This window comes from Macaca thibetana, chromosome 8 (assembly GCF_024542745.1).
Source record: "Macaca thibetana thibetana isolate TM-01 chromosome 8, ASM2454274v1, whole genome shotgun sequence".
Lineage (NCBI taxonomy): Eukaryota > Metazoa > Chordata > Mammalia > Primates > Cercopithecidae > Macaca > Macaca thibetana.
Genome location: NC_065585.1, coordinates 20,372,600 through 20,387,447, shown reverse-complemented (window position 1 = coordinate 20,387,447; position 14,848 = coordinate 20,372,600). Strand labels below are relative to the sequence as shown.

Sequence of the window (14,848 nt, the reverse complement as noted above, 5' to 3'; positions counted from 1 at the left end):
CCAGCGGAGGCTCAGACAGAGGGCTTGGCTGTCAGCTACTCCTGGCTCTGCTCCCCGCTCCCTGCTTCCTATTGGGGTGCCTCATCCAATTATTCAGGCCCTCGATCACATCCTGCTGCGGAGCCGGCTTTGAAGGTTCAGTAAACAGCCACTTCAAAACAAAGAGGGGCCATTAAACCAAACTCAAAGACTTCCTTAATGGCTGCGTGCTCGGCTGCAGGAGGAGTCCAGCCTCAGAAGGGAGGTCTCCCTGGGAACTAATCCCCGAGCTCTTCCAGCCTCCTACTGCAAATATCTGCCCGCTTCCTCCTTTGCACTCAATCACTCGGGGTGCAGAGCGGTTACCGGGGCGACCCTTGACAGAGGGGCTTCTCCAGCAAAACAAACATGTGTCGTGTGGCTGCCACCTTGGACAATCCTACTGCACACTTTGGTCTCACAGCCCAGCTGCTCCAAAAACTGCACTGGCCCAGCCCAACAACTTCATGTCGATGGCCAGGGCATATTCCTCGTAATTAGAGGGAGACCCCTTGAACTTCTGGAAGAAGCTCAGAGGCGAGTCTAGATTTTTGTGTGTTTTATCTGTCTCATTCTGAGTCCTAACGGTACAAATAGAGTAAACAAGGAGATGAATGAAATACACCTCTTACAGAATCGAAACTGCTAGGGTGCAAGAGCGAGAGACCAGTCTGGTGGAGAGGCGCACAGACCCCGGAGCTAGACTGCCAACTAACTCCCAGCTGTGCCTCTCACTAGCTGTATGACATGGGCAAATGGCTTAACCGCTCAGCACCTCCGTTTCCCCATCTGTAAAATGGGAATTATAATAGTTACTAAGACTACCTTGCTGGGTGGTTGGAAGATTAAGTAAGTTTGTATCAAGCACTTAGCATAGTGCCTGGTTTGCATATAAATGCTTTTTAAACAACCAAAATAAAACTCAGTTCTGAGCGAGGGTGTCACCCAGATCAAAAGCCTTCCTGGACTCTGTACTCCCACCCTAAATGGGAATCAGAGGCCCTCCCCAGGGCCCCCACACAATCTTAGGCTGATCTCTATGGTGGTGCAGATTATGCTGAACTCTAATTACCTGCCTGCCTCTCTCCTAGACTGAGCACTTCAGGGCAATGACTGTGTCTATACTGTCCACAGGTGTTCCTCCACCCCCCGGCAGCCTCAGCACACAGTAGGTATTGCCACCGTATTAGACGAATACATGTACTGTGTTATCTCAAATTACTTACATGTTGAATGTTGAAAAGCACTGCACTTGCGTCTACTGCACTACCAAAGTGAAGACATAGGTTGCTTCTATTCTTTGAAACATCTGAGTGCCACCAGCAGCAGGAGGCTCTGCCAGGAACTACTAGGGTAGCTCAAATAGATACGAGCATTTATTTAGCACTTATTTCATGCCAAGCCCTCGACTTTTACTTTATTTAATACTCAACAACTTTAAGAGGGAAAGATTATTCACCTCTTCTCCCATTTTACAGGTAAGAAAATCAAGGCTCAGTAAACTTGAGTAACTTGCTCAAAGCAATTGAGCTAGGAAGTGCTAGAGCCAGACTTCAAGGCCCAAGTACAACCACTTTTTAAGGTAGGATATAATCAATACTAGGTAGAACGTCACACAGAATGTACAAAATGGCTTTAGGGTTACCCAGCTTTGAGGGAAAAGGAGGCACCAGAGAATAAGGTCACTGACGGGGCCTTGAAGGATGAGAAAGATTTCAATAGGCAGCAATGACAGAGACAGGACAGGACAAACAGCAAGAGGGAGGAGCACAGGCTGTGTTCAAGGAAGCCTGGAGTCCGAGCTGGGGAGCGCTGGACACACAGCGGGCCACTCAGCTGGGGCCACTCACACAAAAGGTTAAGGCAGGACTGCCACATTCGGCCCACGGGAAGAACCCAGATGCGGCCAAGACTTGGGAAGCTGCTGCTATAGGGCAGACTAGAGGTGCGGGATGGCCACTTCTGGTGGTTGCCCCAGAAAAAGGAGGAAACTCAAAGGACGTAGATGGGAAACGATGACCCTAATAAAGCAACTTCCCTCCCCCGGGCCTCAATGTATCTGAGTTACAAATGTCCTAGCCAGGTACCCCACCCTCTCCTTCCCTGATAAACAAACAGTAGGGTTTGCAAACAGAGAATGCAAATACGTCCTGCTGGGCCAGTTGACCTTCATAATGAACTCGGGAGCGATTTACTTAGGAAGAAAAAAACTCAAACTTCTCCATTTCCTGCAACTTCACTGCAAGCTCTAAATACAGCTCCGTAAATAGAGTGGGGCAGTGTCTGTCCTAAGAAGGGGTGGAGATAATTACTCCACTGATTTTAAGACTTCAAAATACCTCATTCCCAAATCTACAAGACACAATAGTTACCGCTTCTAACATTTGAGTGTACGTTCACCAGGCAATGTGTGAAAACCTTCACAAGCAATGTTTCATTTCAGAATCCTCCAACAGCTCTTTCAGGTTCATTAGACCCATTTTACGGAAGAGGAAACCAAGGCTCAGAGAGATTAGATAACTTGCCCACGGGATTTGAATCAGATTCCTTTAACTTCAAGGTCAACTCTAGCTCCAGAATTTCTACGGAGGGGTTTAGGGGCAGTGTCGTAGCCAGCAGAAGGTAGAAGATAGTCAGAAAGCTGTGTTGCAAAGCAGGCACACTATAATTATCTAGACGGTATGTTATAGATCTGCAACTGTTCAGTACGGTAGCCACTAGCCATATATGGCTATTTAAGTTTAAACAAATGAAAAGTGACTAAAAATAAAGCTAATTCCTTGATTGCACTAGCCGCACTTCATGTACTCAATAGTCAAACGTGGCTAGTGGCTCATGTATTTGACAATTTCCATCATCGCAAAAAAATCACATCGGACAGAATCAATAAATCACAGCAAAGTAGTCTAAAGATCCTTTGTGGTTTATTTTTATGTTTCAGTTTATTTACTTTAACATTTAACTCTAAGGTTTTTAAATTTTTTTTATTTTTTATTTTTTGAGACAGAGTCTCGTTCTGTCACCAGGCTGGAGTGCAGTGGCGTGATCTCAGCTCACTGCAACCTCCACCTCCCAGGCTCAACCGATTCTTCTGCCACAGCCTCCTGAGTAGCTGGGACTACAGGCGTGCACCATCATGCCCAGCTGACTTTTGCGGCCATGTTGGTCAGGATGGTCTTGATCTTTTGACCTCGTGATCTGCCCACCTTGGCCTCCCAAAGTTCTGGGATTACAGGAGTGAGCCACCGCATCCGGCTTAATTTTTATTTTTAATTGTGGTAAAATACACATAAATTGTACCATCTTGACTATCTTTAAGCATCACAATTCAGTAGCGCTAAGTATATTCACATTGGTGTGCAACTATCTAAAGGTACTTCTATATTCAGATTTGGGTAAGATTAAGGCTTTTTTTTTTTTTTTTTTTTTTTTTAAAGACTGAGTCTCACTCTGTCACCCAGGCTGGAGTCCAGTGGCATGATCTTGGCTCACTGCAACCTCTACCTTCTGGGTTCAAGCAATTCTCCTGCTTCAGCCTACTGAGTAGCTGGGACTATAGGCGTGCGTGATCACGCCCGGCTAATTTTTGTATTTTTTGCAGAGACAGGGTTTCGCCATGGTGGCCAGGCTGGTCTCAAACTCCTGACCTCAGGTGATCCACCCACCTCAGCCTCCCAGAGTGATGGGATTACAGATGTGAGGCACCTCGCCCAACCAGAAAAGGCTTTGAGGGAAGACTTACACAGCTTGGTGATTCTCAACATTGGCCATCACTAGAATTACCTGGGGTGCTTTTCAAAATCTTAATGTCGTGAATGTACCCCAGGGCACTAATCAGAGCCCTGGCCCAGGCAGCAGCATCTCCAAGCTCCCAGGGAACCCAATGGACCTTGCTCCATAACCACACGCATGCTGCCAAATGAGGTACACCTGCCTAGAACCTCATCTTCTGGTGAGACCCACACCCGCGGCCCTCGGAGCCCCCATCACGTGGCAGGCAGCAGAGGAGACCCAGGCTAAACCTGCTGCCCACCTCCATGCCCAGGAAGCTGCTGGTGCTGAGTGAGCTGAAACTTTCTACTGCTTTGAGAGAAAGCAAGCAAATAAAAAGACACACAGTTCAAAAGGCACTCAACTCAATTGATTTTTTTTTCACCCACTTACACTAGACAGAAAAAGAAAAACCACTTAGAACCTATGACCAAGGCCAGATACGCCAAGAGGCAGCACAGGAAGGAGTTTTTTTTTTTTTTTTTTTTTTTTTTTTTTTGAGACGGAGTCTCGCTCTGTCGCCCAGGCTGGAGCGCAGTGACCAGATCTCGGCTCACTGCAAGCTCTGCCTCCCGGGTTCCCGCCATTCTCCTGCCTCAGCCTCCCGAGTAGCTGGGACTACAGGCGCCCGCCACCTCGCCCGGCTAGTTTTTTGTATTTTTTAGTAGAGACGGGGTTTCACCGTGTTAGCCAGGATGGTCTCGATCTCCTGACCTCGTGATCCGCCCGTCTCGGCCTCCCAAAGTGCTGGGATTACAGGCGTGAGCCACCGCGCCCGGCCAGGAAGGAGTTTTGTTGATGAGCCCATCCACTTCTCCAAACACAGATATGCAAGGGCCCTACCGACTCAACCCAAACGGGAGGGCCACCAGGACATGATTAAACACAGAAAGCTCTTTAACAAGAGAGGTCCGGGGCTGGACACAACAAGAGTTCAAGGTAAAGGAGTACTGTTTCAGGAGTCACCTGAACTTCGGGTGAACTTAGTTAATTCGTATGATTATGAGACTGGGAGATGGTTGCCAGGCTTTCAGAGTCACCTAGCCTCAGGGACCTAGGGACTCCCCAGACCTATGGCCAGTCACCAGAAGACTCCATGGGCCTCATGAGGGGACAAGTCCAGGCATCGAGGGTGACGTGCCTAAGCCTGGCCCAAAAGCTTATCTGCCCTGTGCTCATGGGGGGAGAACTATGAGCAACAGAGGATGCCAAGTTGTCTAACGGAGAAGTTGGTAAGTGGGAGAGGGAAGGAAGCCACAATGTGTGGACATGTCATAAATGAAACAACTTCCACAAAGGTGACAGCCGAATTGGAGCTGCCCACCCCACAACACACCTGGAGGCATCTCAGTGCAGGCTCACACCTCCGGGCAGGCTCTGTGCTACAGACACAGAGATGAGTCCTTGATTCCTTCCTTGAGCCTCCCATGGGACTCAGGCAAGTAAAGGGCTGTTTGCTAGGACTAAATCCACACCCCCGTGCCTGCCTTAGGCATGCTCTAAAGAACTCCAATGTTAGGGTCAAACAGGCTAAGGTCTGACTACCAGTTCCACCTCCCCATGGCCTTAGATAAGTTACTGAATCCCTCCAAGCCTTACTGTTCTTATCTGTTAAGTGGGGTGGATGTGAGGATGACATGAAATCATGCGCACCAAGTTCTTAACACAAGGCACAGCACACAGTAGGTTCCCACCAAGTCCCTTTCTGCCCCCGCTCACTGCATGCAGTGAATACTGAGCACCTACTATGTGCCCAGTGGCACCCCACAGCATCTTTTATTTTTTCATTTTATTTTAATTTTTTGTAGAGACAGGGTCTCACTGTTCCCCAGACTGGTCTCGAACTCCCGGCCCTAAGCAATCCTGCCACCTCAGTACCACAAAGTGCTGGGATTACAGGTGAGCCACCATGCCCAGCTCCCAGAAAATCTTAAACAACCCAAACCCTCACATTTGCTCAGCAGGTAAAAACACTGTCACCTCCAACCAAATGAGGAAGCAGGCGAGATGAGAGAGCCCCAAGCCTAGGCCTTCCAGGTGCTGAGACAGGGGCTGCTCTGGAGTGGATTCTGTGCTGGGAATTGCTACTTTTAAGTTTTTGGTTGGTTGGTTGTTTCTGATTTGCCTTGGTGGCTCATACTCAGATGAAACCTGCAGTCTATTGCTAATTCAAGGGAGAACCTCAGCAATCATGACAATGGGCTTCCTTAGTGCTCAATTAATTTACTCCTTAACTTCGTTTGCCTCTCCTGTTTGCTACTAAATAAGGCCATATCAGCAGTGCTATCTCCAAATCTGAGTTAAACTGCTCACGGCATCGGTTAGTTCCCTTTAAACGGCCCCCAAAAATTCTTGTCTGACGTCCTAGGCAGCTAAATCTGTCCTTTGGCTTTGGTTTGGTTTGGGGTGAGGTATTTTTTTGTTTTTGCAGAGGTGTGGGTTTTGGGGGTAAGTGTCCTGAAGGCAGTTCCAAGAAGTAATGGGGAACTCAAAATGACCTCATTTGTCCGTACTCAATTTGAACATCTAAATGGTCTCACTAGAGAAGGAATCTTGCCAGCTATCGCCGCCCATGCCTGCAAAGATGGAAAAAGCCGAGATGAAAATTGGAGATAAAGCATCTAATGAATCAATAGTTTCATCCTTTTCACCCTCCAAGCATTTTAACAGCCTTAAGTGAGCTAGCCAAATCGACAGACATCATTTTAGCTTTTTTCCTTTTCCCTGTGACTGAGGTGCAAAAGAAGAGTTCAAAGGGCTAGAGGTCAGCAACTGAGAACACACAGCACGCAGGGAACATACTTAAACAGTGAACAATTTTTTAGTATGCCTGAAATGCAAATTTAATGGGAAATCCTACGTGTTTACTCGCTGAAATCATTATGCCACGTTTGGTGCCTGAAACACCACTGATGCTCCATAAATACTAAGGAATGAGTACATGTTACTCTAGTAAGAACTGGGCGATGGCTGAACCAGGCAAAATCCAAACTCGGCTTACCTTCTATGCAAACCAGGACCTAGGAATGACCTCTCTTGATTTGGAGCACTACAAACTGTGGAATTTCAGAACATAAAGGTTCACAGCATCAAGCTAGAAGTTCCAAAAAATTTGACTAAATAGTAAAGGGTTTTCACAAAAACTAAATAGGAAGGGGTTTTCACAAAGAAACACCCAAACCAGGCCAGAAACGATTTCCAAACAACAAGATTGGCACCCAAAAAACCAAAAAGATGAATCTATATAGAAGAGGTCCAAAATCTCTGGGTACCCATCCCAGGCAGTTCCTGCTGTCGATTTTATAACATGTTTACTTCACCTCCTTCTCCCATGGGCCCGAAATGAGGAAGCTGTAAAATCCTGGCCAAATACAACCGTTTGCTAAGAGAAAAGCCAACATGGGGCCCATCTGTCCTTTACAAGTGCTCTGCTTGTCCTGCCTTTGGGTGGCTGTCACCATTTACAGAGAGCGGCCCACCTCCCTCAGAGCACCTGGCTGAGGCCTTGGCTGGGTTTTCAGTACTGTCCTGGAGAAAACTCTTTTTTTGAGGCCTCCAAGGGAACTCCTGCAGAGACTGATGCTCTTCTCTAGGCTGAACCACAGCCCTTCCTTCACAGCCACCATATTGGATTCGCATTATCTGTTTACAGCCCACAGGACAAGGAGCTCTCCTAGGGCAGAGCCAAGCAAAAGGCATTCCACACAATTGCCCTTCATAAACAGCAAGGAAGTGTACCTCTCTTCTGATGGGAACCCCAAAACAAAGCAGTGAGGGGGAAAAAAACTACCCAGAAATCAATATCCAGTGTTGGACCCACTAGCCACATTCTCCATCTTATGATATGGGAGGGAAAATATCACGACGTGGCTTCAAACCACAAAGAGATTTCCATGGAATTCAAGAAGTCCCTTTAGCAGTTCTCATTTTAGGCAGAACTTAGGAGAGAGGATAGTGATGGCAAACACAGGTGGGGGGCAGTGGGGAGGAACTGAACAAGGCCTCTATTCTGCTCAGCACAGGTGCTGGTAACAGGACACCCCTGTCTAAAGTGACACATGGGGTGGAAGAATCAGGTGTGGTTAGGATTTTCTTGCCCCAGTCACATTATGTACTCCTAACCTCGTACAAAGTTCTACCCGCAGCAGGCCCAGTTCAGCTCTCGACATGCTGATTCTTGAGCAACAAGGGTGAAGAAAATATTTGATTTCAGACATCCAACTTTGTTTTTTTTAACCAAGTTAATTATTAAAAGAAGAAAGACACCCGCAGAGTGAGCTGTCCTCAATTTTGGCCAGCAAAGTCTCCTGGTCTTAAAAACTCCCCAGACATCACCAAAATCGATGCTGGTTCAATGACTCAAAAGCAAAGGCACAAAGCTGCTGTTTGAGACATGGAGCCCTCCCTTCCCAGGGCTTGGATAGAAACTCCAAAAAGATTCCAGGACCTCCTTGATGCAGTCAAGATTGTCCACACATCAGAAGGCAGTCAACAGTCACTTCCAGACTACTATTCCCTGGACAAACCAGCTGTGGGTCCTTCCCCCCAGCCACGTGAATAATTGTCTCCCCTTTCCTCTGGAACCAACTCACACCAGCCGATTTGGTCAGTGATTTACTAATTTGCATGGATGAGAGGAAAGGCAGCCAGTAGGTGATTCTGCACAACACCGTTCATTAGTGACCACCACCACAGCAGGGTAGAATAAACGGGAAACAAACCACCAGGTTTCCTCTCGTCAAGGAATCGATACCTTATTTACTAGCTGCTGCTTGCTTTACATGGTGCTGTTCCCCGGTAGAGAAAGAGTCAGGATTTCTTCCATACCTTACCCCCTGAAAAGGAGAAAACCCATGCCCTGACAGCCAGCCGAGGACTCAGACGAAGTATCTTTAGAAGAAAGCACAAAGAATCCTCTCTCTCTTGCTTTTTTCCATGTCTTGAGGTTCTCTGATTTCAGAAGATAGAGGGTGCCAGGCCTTGAAATTATTCCCTTTTTTAACTGTTTTTTTTTTCTTTCTCCAAAGAGGAAATTGACTCCCTTCCTGTGCTGCTGTACATTTTGAAGAATCAAATGCTACTAATAAAACCATTTTCCTTATCCTTTTCTCACCCAGGCCAACATCACTTCTGAGAAAATAACCTAAAAATTTTTATCAAGATGGCATTCCAAGTGGGTTTCCGACATTTACGCTTTTCCCTCAGAGCAAACAGAAAAGAGACCAATGGCATTATAAACCCATTGTGGGAGTTTAAAGAAAAGAAAAAGAGGTCATTAGAAAGTCAGTTGATTTCAAATATTAAAAACTGACTTTTGTTGCTGGTGACTTCATGCATCTGCACACTACATACTGCTTATCAGATTTGTTCAAATTTAAAAATTTTAAATTTCCATTTAAAATGTCATCGGCATCTAATCCACGATGAAGTCTTTTAAGAAGCAAAGTCCAAGAAAATATTCCGAATTGTCTTATGCATAAACAATCTAGGAAATCAGACACTCCCTCTTTCTCCTTATCTCTCGAATCTCCGAAAGTCTAAAACTCTGCAGAACCCAAGGCATGTTTTAGTCTTCCACTCCACCTTGCTTTTAAAATTTTACTGCCAAAACAAAACGAACTAAAAAAAAAACTTCAAAATAAATGATTTCCCACAGGATACTGAACAAACCTACTAAACTCAAAGGGAAAGAAGTCAGGATACACAAACTCTAGATTCCGCCGTGACTGGGCATTAAAGAAGATGTCTTTATTTTTAACTGGAACCAGGCAAGGGAAAAAACACCACCTTGGCACCCGTGAGGCCCCAGCCAGGGCATACTGCCACACAGCCACAGGATGGCAGGTGGAAAGCAGGACAGCCCACCCTTTGGGCAGGTCACCTTCCGAAGGGCTTTTGATTCAAACCAGTGAATGGGAAGAACCGAGCCTGGATTCTGGATTAAAGAACAAAGAGAGAAAAAACTCCAGGTGTGATCACTCCAGGACTGCAGTGGACAGATCCGTCAGACCACTGGGTTCCTTGTTGCTGCTGAGGGGTGGGAAACATCCATTTATCTCCTCAAAAAAACACAGGCGGCTTTACCAACCTATTTCAAATTCCTCCCCACAAGATCAGAATACACCATGTGTGCCTCAAACCAAATCCTGTTTGACTCTAGGATGTGCAGAATTTAAGTTTAAAATTAAGGCCAGAGCCCAAGGAGGGAGGACCCATCTCTGTCTCAAAAGACCACTTCAATAATTCAGCGTGCACTGGGGGCAACAGAATGAAAGGGGCTGTCTTTCAACAGGGAATAATCCATCTAATTCCAAGGGCCTGGATTATAAGCATTCCTGGGCAAGCAGAGTCTGGCTGCAGATTATGCTATGCTAAGGACAATTTGTGACAAAAGGCACGAGATCTGTAGAAAGATTTCAAAACGGACAAGACCAGGACAGAGGCACCTTAGTAAAGTTCACCCTGGGTGAGGTGGCAGTTGGTTCTGAAAGGTGGAAGCAGGCCATGACAGCTGAGCATTCCTTCCCAAAGACCATCTCCGAGGCTCGGAGCCTCTCTAAACCTTACACTTCATCAGACAAAAGCTCCTCCAGGCGCCCAGGCAGCGGCTGAAGAGGGGCTGTCCACACCCACTCGGTGCACAGCTTTCCAAACCTGCCCACTCGTTTTGGAAGCGGGCTTTTAATTAAACACCACCTCCCCGGAGCGGGATCTGTTGAGGCAAACGGGCTGGGCCAGAGCCAAAGAGAAGCTCCCTAAATACACATTAAAAAAATAATTTCCCCCACCGCCCCCAATTCCCACCTCCAGCCAGCTCGCGCGGCTGGTTTTATTTCCTCTGGATGAATAACACGGGGCCCTGGTCTATCTCTAGGCACCAGAAAATCCACATCCGAGGATCAGGTTATGCCCAGTCCCACCCTTTGCAGGAAAAAGCTAGGGTGTTGTTCCCCGCCCCCACACGCGCGCGCGCGCACACATGCACGCGCGCACACACACACCATCTTCACAACCCTTCCAAGAGAAAACCTTAGAGTGTGTGTCCGTTTGGGTCTGGGAGGCCGGGATACAGTTACTTCGGTGGCCCCAATCTTGCCTTCAGGTTCAGCTGGGGGAAGGTGGGGCCCCTGCAAGGCTGCCCGGGAACTTCGGCCCCGCGCCCCGCGGGAGGGCTGAGAGAGGGCGCGCACAGCTTTACCAGCTTCGGAACAGCCCAATTAATAACTAATTTGCTCAGATCCCCCACTCCAAGGAGACCTGACAGCCGAGGAGGGACTGGCTTTCCCTCTCAGTCTTCTAGGCTAGGGGACTCCTTCCTGCGCGCGGGCAGAGCCCTCACTCCCTCCCCACCACCGCGCCAGGCGCCCCCACCCCGTGCCCGGGGGAATCAGGTGTCCGCCCGGGCATCCAGCCCCCGCGGGTCCCAGACATTCAGTTCAGGGACAGACAATGGGAAAACTTGGAGCCAGTGCCCTGAGCCCCCGAGGCAAAGAAATGGTGCCGCCCCCTGGGACAATGAGCGGGGAGATGGCGTGGGACAGCAGACACCCCCCAGAGAAGCCGCCCGCCTAGTGACCCAGCAGAGCCTGGAGCAGCGCCCCGGGTGAGCAGGTGACACCAGAGCCGGGAGCTCCCGCAGGTGGCCGGCGGCCACGGCGCAGGGAATGGCCGGGCGGCCGGCCCGGGGTGGAGGCGAAGCGCGGCGGCGAGGTCAGAGCCGGCGGCCGGCTCCGCAGCCGCACCCCCGGCGTCCTACCTTCATGTCGCTGATGATGGTCTGGAAGAGGCCTCCGAGCGCGCTGCATTCCTTCTCAATCACAGCCTCCATTTTCCCGGCGCCGGCAGGGCGAGGGCACACACGCGGGGCCGCTGGACTGCGCGCGGGGCCGGGGCTCGCTCACCCCGGGAGGAATTTCACCCACCTCGGATTCGCAGCTTCTTCTGCAGCGAGGCCGGTGTACACCAACCCGACTGTTCTCTGCCCAAAATAATAACAACAGTAATTTTAAAACCAAACCGCTCTGTAGGGTATTCGCCTACATGCAGCGCTCGGCTCCTGGCCTTAAAAATGCCGGGAGAAGACTGACAATCAGGCCACCACTGGTGCCCACTACGGAAACGGCAAAGCCCATCTTGATGCAGAGAAAACCGCCCGCTGACCCGGGGCCAGCGCCATTGAAAAACTCAAGATTTTCCAATTTAATAAATTTTTCTGCAATTAAGAAAAAACCGCCCAACACCAGAGCGGGTCTGCTCGCGGCGTCCGGATCTGTTGCTCGCAGCTGCGGCCGCCGCCTCCTTTTCACTCCTGCGCGCCCGGCCCCCGGCGCTCGCTCTGGCTGGGCTCCCGCGGACGTTCGGAGGGGCGCACGCGCGCTCGCGGCCGTGCGTCCGCCGCGCGGGGGCGCGCTCTCGTGGCTGTGCGGCCGCCGAACGCGGGCGGGGCTGGGAGCGCGCGCCCGAGAGGCGCGTGGGGCACTCGCCGCAAAGAGGAGCCTGCTGGTCTGCTGGCGGGCAGGAGGCGCTGGGCCGGAGCCTCTCCCTCCTGTGCGCACCGCGCACCCTCTCCTCCCCCGGCCGCCCGTTGCAGCGCGGAGAGGGCGTGTCGGCACCCTGCCTGGCGAGCGCCCACCCTACAATGGCTGCGAGCGCGCGGGACGGGAGGAATGGAGGGTGCACCGCCGCTCCCCGGGGATTTGCATGGGTGGCGCGCCTAGCCCGGAGCCCGCTTGTAGTGAGCTCTTAGTAGGGCGGGAAAGCTGCTGCAGCTACTGCGGCCTTCTGAGAAAACGCCCATTCTCTAATGTTAGGACTGCATCGCCCAGTCCTGATTGCAAATAGCGAAATATACAATTAAGGAGAGTTCAGGGGCGTATCCTGCAATGGGATGCCGAGTTCGATAAAGTTGCAGGATGCTGGGAAAGTGGATTGATTTGCTGTTGCTAAATGAATGGAAACAGCGTTAGAGCTTCTGTCCACGATCCATCAGTCTATCGAGATTGCTGACTGCCTCTGACTTGGAAGGTTGATGGTTTTCAGGCCCACTGAGAGCAGCCAGCGTTGGTATAACCGCAGGGAGCCCTCCTAAGAGGTTGAACCTGCAAAGAGCACAAATGTGCCCATGTTGATTTGGGACCTAGTGGTCCGTTTTCACAGCTACACTGCCTATCTGCATAACCAGGAGCCCTCATTCAGATGAACGCCAAATGGGACAGAGGGAGGAGAATCAAATGAGCAACTTTTAAAAGATCTTAAAACATAAGCACCTAACTCCGGACAGTTCCTCTGACTCTTGAGCTAACCATTTGAAGTACAAAACATAACAAAAGAAAAGACTGGGGGGAGTGGGGCCAAAAGCAACCAAGGTCAAAATGCTGTACACTTGTGTCAGATTCACTCCGTAATGGGAAAAGGTCTGGCTTTGAAAACTTTATGGATCAAAGGGATGCATGGAGTTACATAGCACAGCTGCAAAAGATAATATTCCCCTGGATCACTCTGCCCAACTCTTAACTGCAACCCACCTTCCCCACCCGACTCCCGGAAATCACCAGGAAGGGTGTTACCTTCAGGAAGTAACTGATCTCTTGATCACCCCTGCTGGATCCTGTCCCCAAGGGCATTCAAATGCATCCGACTCATCTTCACCTTGCCAATAACGGGTGCTTGACACATAGTTTGCCGCCAATCATTATTGTGACTTTAATACTACTGGTATTCTAACGATCAAGATGACTACTTGTAGAGTCTGATTGCTGGGATTCAAACTCCAGTTTACAACCTACAAACTGTATATACCCTTGGGTACGTTACTTAAGCTTTCTGGGCCTCAGTTTCCTCATCCATCTGTAAATAGGGATAATGATGGCTTCCACCTGATAGGGCTGTTCTGAACATTACATGAGCTAATCAATGAAAGCAAAAGTGGTACCTGGCGTCTAGTAAATAATCATTCGATAAATCTTATCAACAGAAGAAGTAGGGATGAGGCCAAGGCTCAAGTCCAGCCCTGGCCCCGTTTCAATTCTGTAACATTGGCATGCTGTCCCAGGGACGTTGCTGAGGGTCTACTGTGTGCAATCTGGGCATTTTACATGTATTATGTCTACTTGAAGGAAATTATCATTCTGGTCCTCATTTCACTTTTGGAAGGAATCCAACCCTGGTTTTCTGACTTCCATGCCCCAGGTCTCCCTTTTACCCAGCCTCCTGAACTCCTGGGATAAGGGGCCTTAGCCCAGTGGACACTTGGTCCAGCTTTCCTACCACATGCTTAAATTTTAATGCCCCAAATACCCCAACTTTAGCAATGTTTGCCAAAGCACACCTCTCTTGTGACCTTTTTCCCTTGGCCTGACCACCAGGCCCTTGTCTCTCATGAGAAAGTGAAGCATCCCAAAACTCCTTGAAAGGGAGGCTGGAAAAGTGTTCCCAGATGCAGGAAAGTGGGAGGGACACCTGGCACTGTTTTTTTTTTGACTGAGCCTTGCTCTGTCACCCATGCTGGAGAGCAATAGTGCAATCTCGGCTCACTGCAACCTCCACCTCCCAGGTTCAAGTGATTCTCCTGCCTCAGCCTCCATGTTGGCCAGGCTGGTCTCGAACTCCTGACCTCAGATGATCTACCCACCTTGGCCTCCCAAAGTACTGGGATTACAGGCGTGAGCCACCGTGCCTGGCCAGCTGTCATACATTCTTTCCTTGTTTTCAGATTCTCTTTTTTTTCTGGCTGTTGGGGACTTCCCTTCTTTTAGGCTGGCTCTGCATATATTTAAAGAGATTCTGATTACATTTTACCAACTGTGTCTACATGACTATGGCAGGAGGTGTTTCAGGTTATAGAATCTGCCTCTGTGACAATAGGGGGTCCCTTTTCTGTTGTTTACGTGATGAAATGTTGGGTTTTGTGTAATGTATAATATTTTACACTTTTAGGTAAACTCAGATGCCTCTGATGGATTCGAAATAACTAGATATATTTCTGAATTGCTTCATATGGTATGTAAACATAAGGTTTTGTAAAATAATATGTTTTTCATGCTCTTTTATTGCTACTCTG

The 14,848-nt window shown here is 49.0% G+C and overlaps 2 protein-coding genes across 5 annotated transcripts in view; both read right to left on the bottom strand.

Annotated features, from left to right (window-relative positions):
- Window positions 1-2,063, bottom strand: part of TATDN1 (TatD DNase domain containing 1) — a 233,945-nt gene extending 231,882 nt beyond the window's left edge. Inside the window, exon 1 of the mRNA XM_050801710.1 lies at window positions 2,060-2,063. The gene's annotated coding sequence lies outside the window, so the exon portion shown is untranslated. The remainder of the gene's footprint in view (window positions 1-2,059) is intronic.
- Window positions 1-11,637, bottom strand: part of MTSS1 (MTSS I-BAR domain containing 1) — a 184,128-nt gene extending 172,491 nt beyond the window's left edge. For all 4 annotated transcript variants that reach the window (XM_050801694.1, XM_050801696.1, XM_050801695.1 and 1 more), the window contains exon 1: window positions 11,546-11,637. In XM_050801694.1, coding sequence (XP_050657651.1) covers window positions 11,546-11,617 — 72 coding nt within the window. In that variant the 5' untranslated portion in view covers window positions 11,618-11,637. The remainder of the gene's footprint in view (window positions 1-11,545) is intronic.
- Between the last annotated feature and the right edge of the window lie 3,211 nt (window positions 11,638-14,848).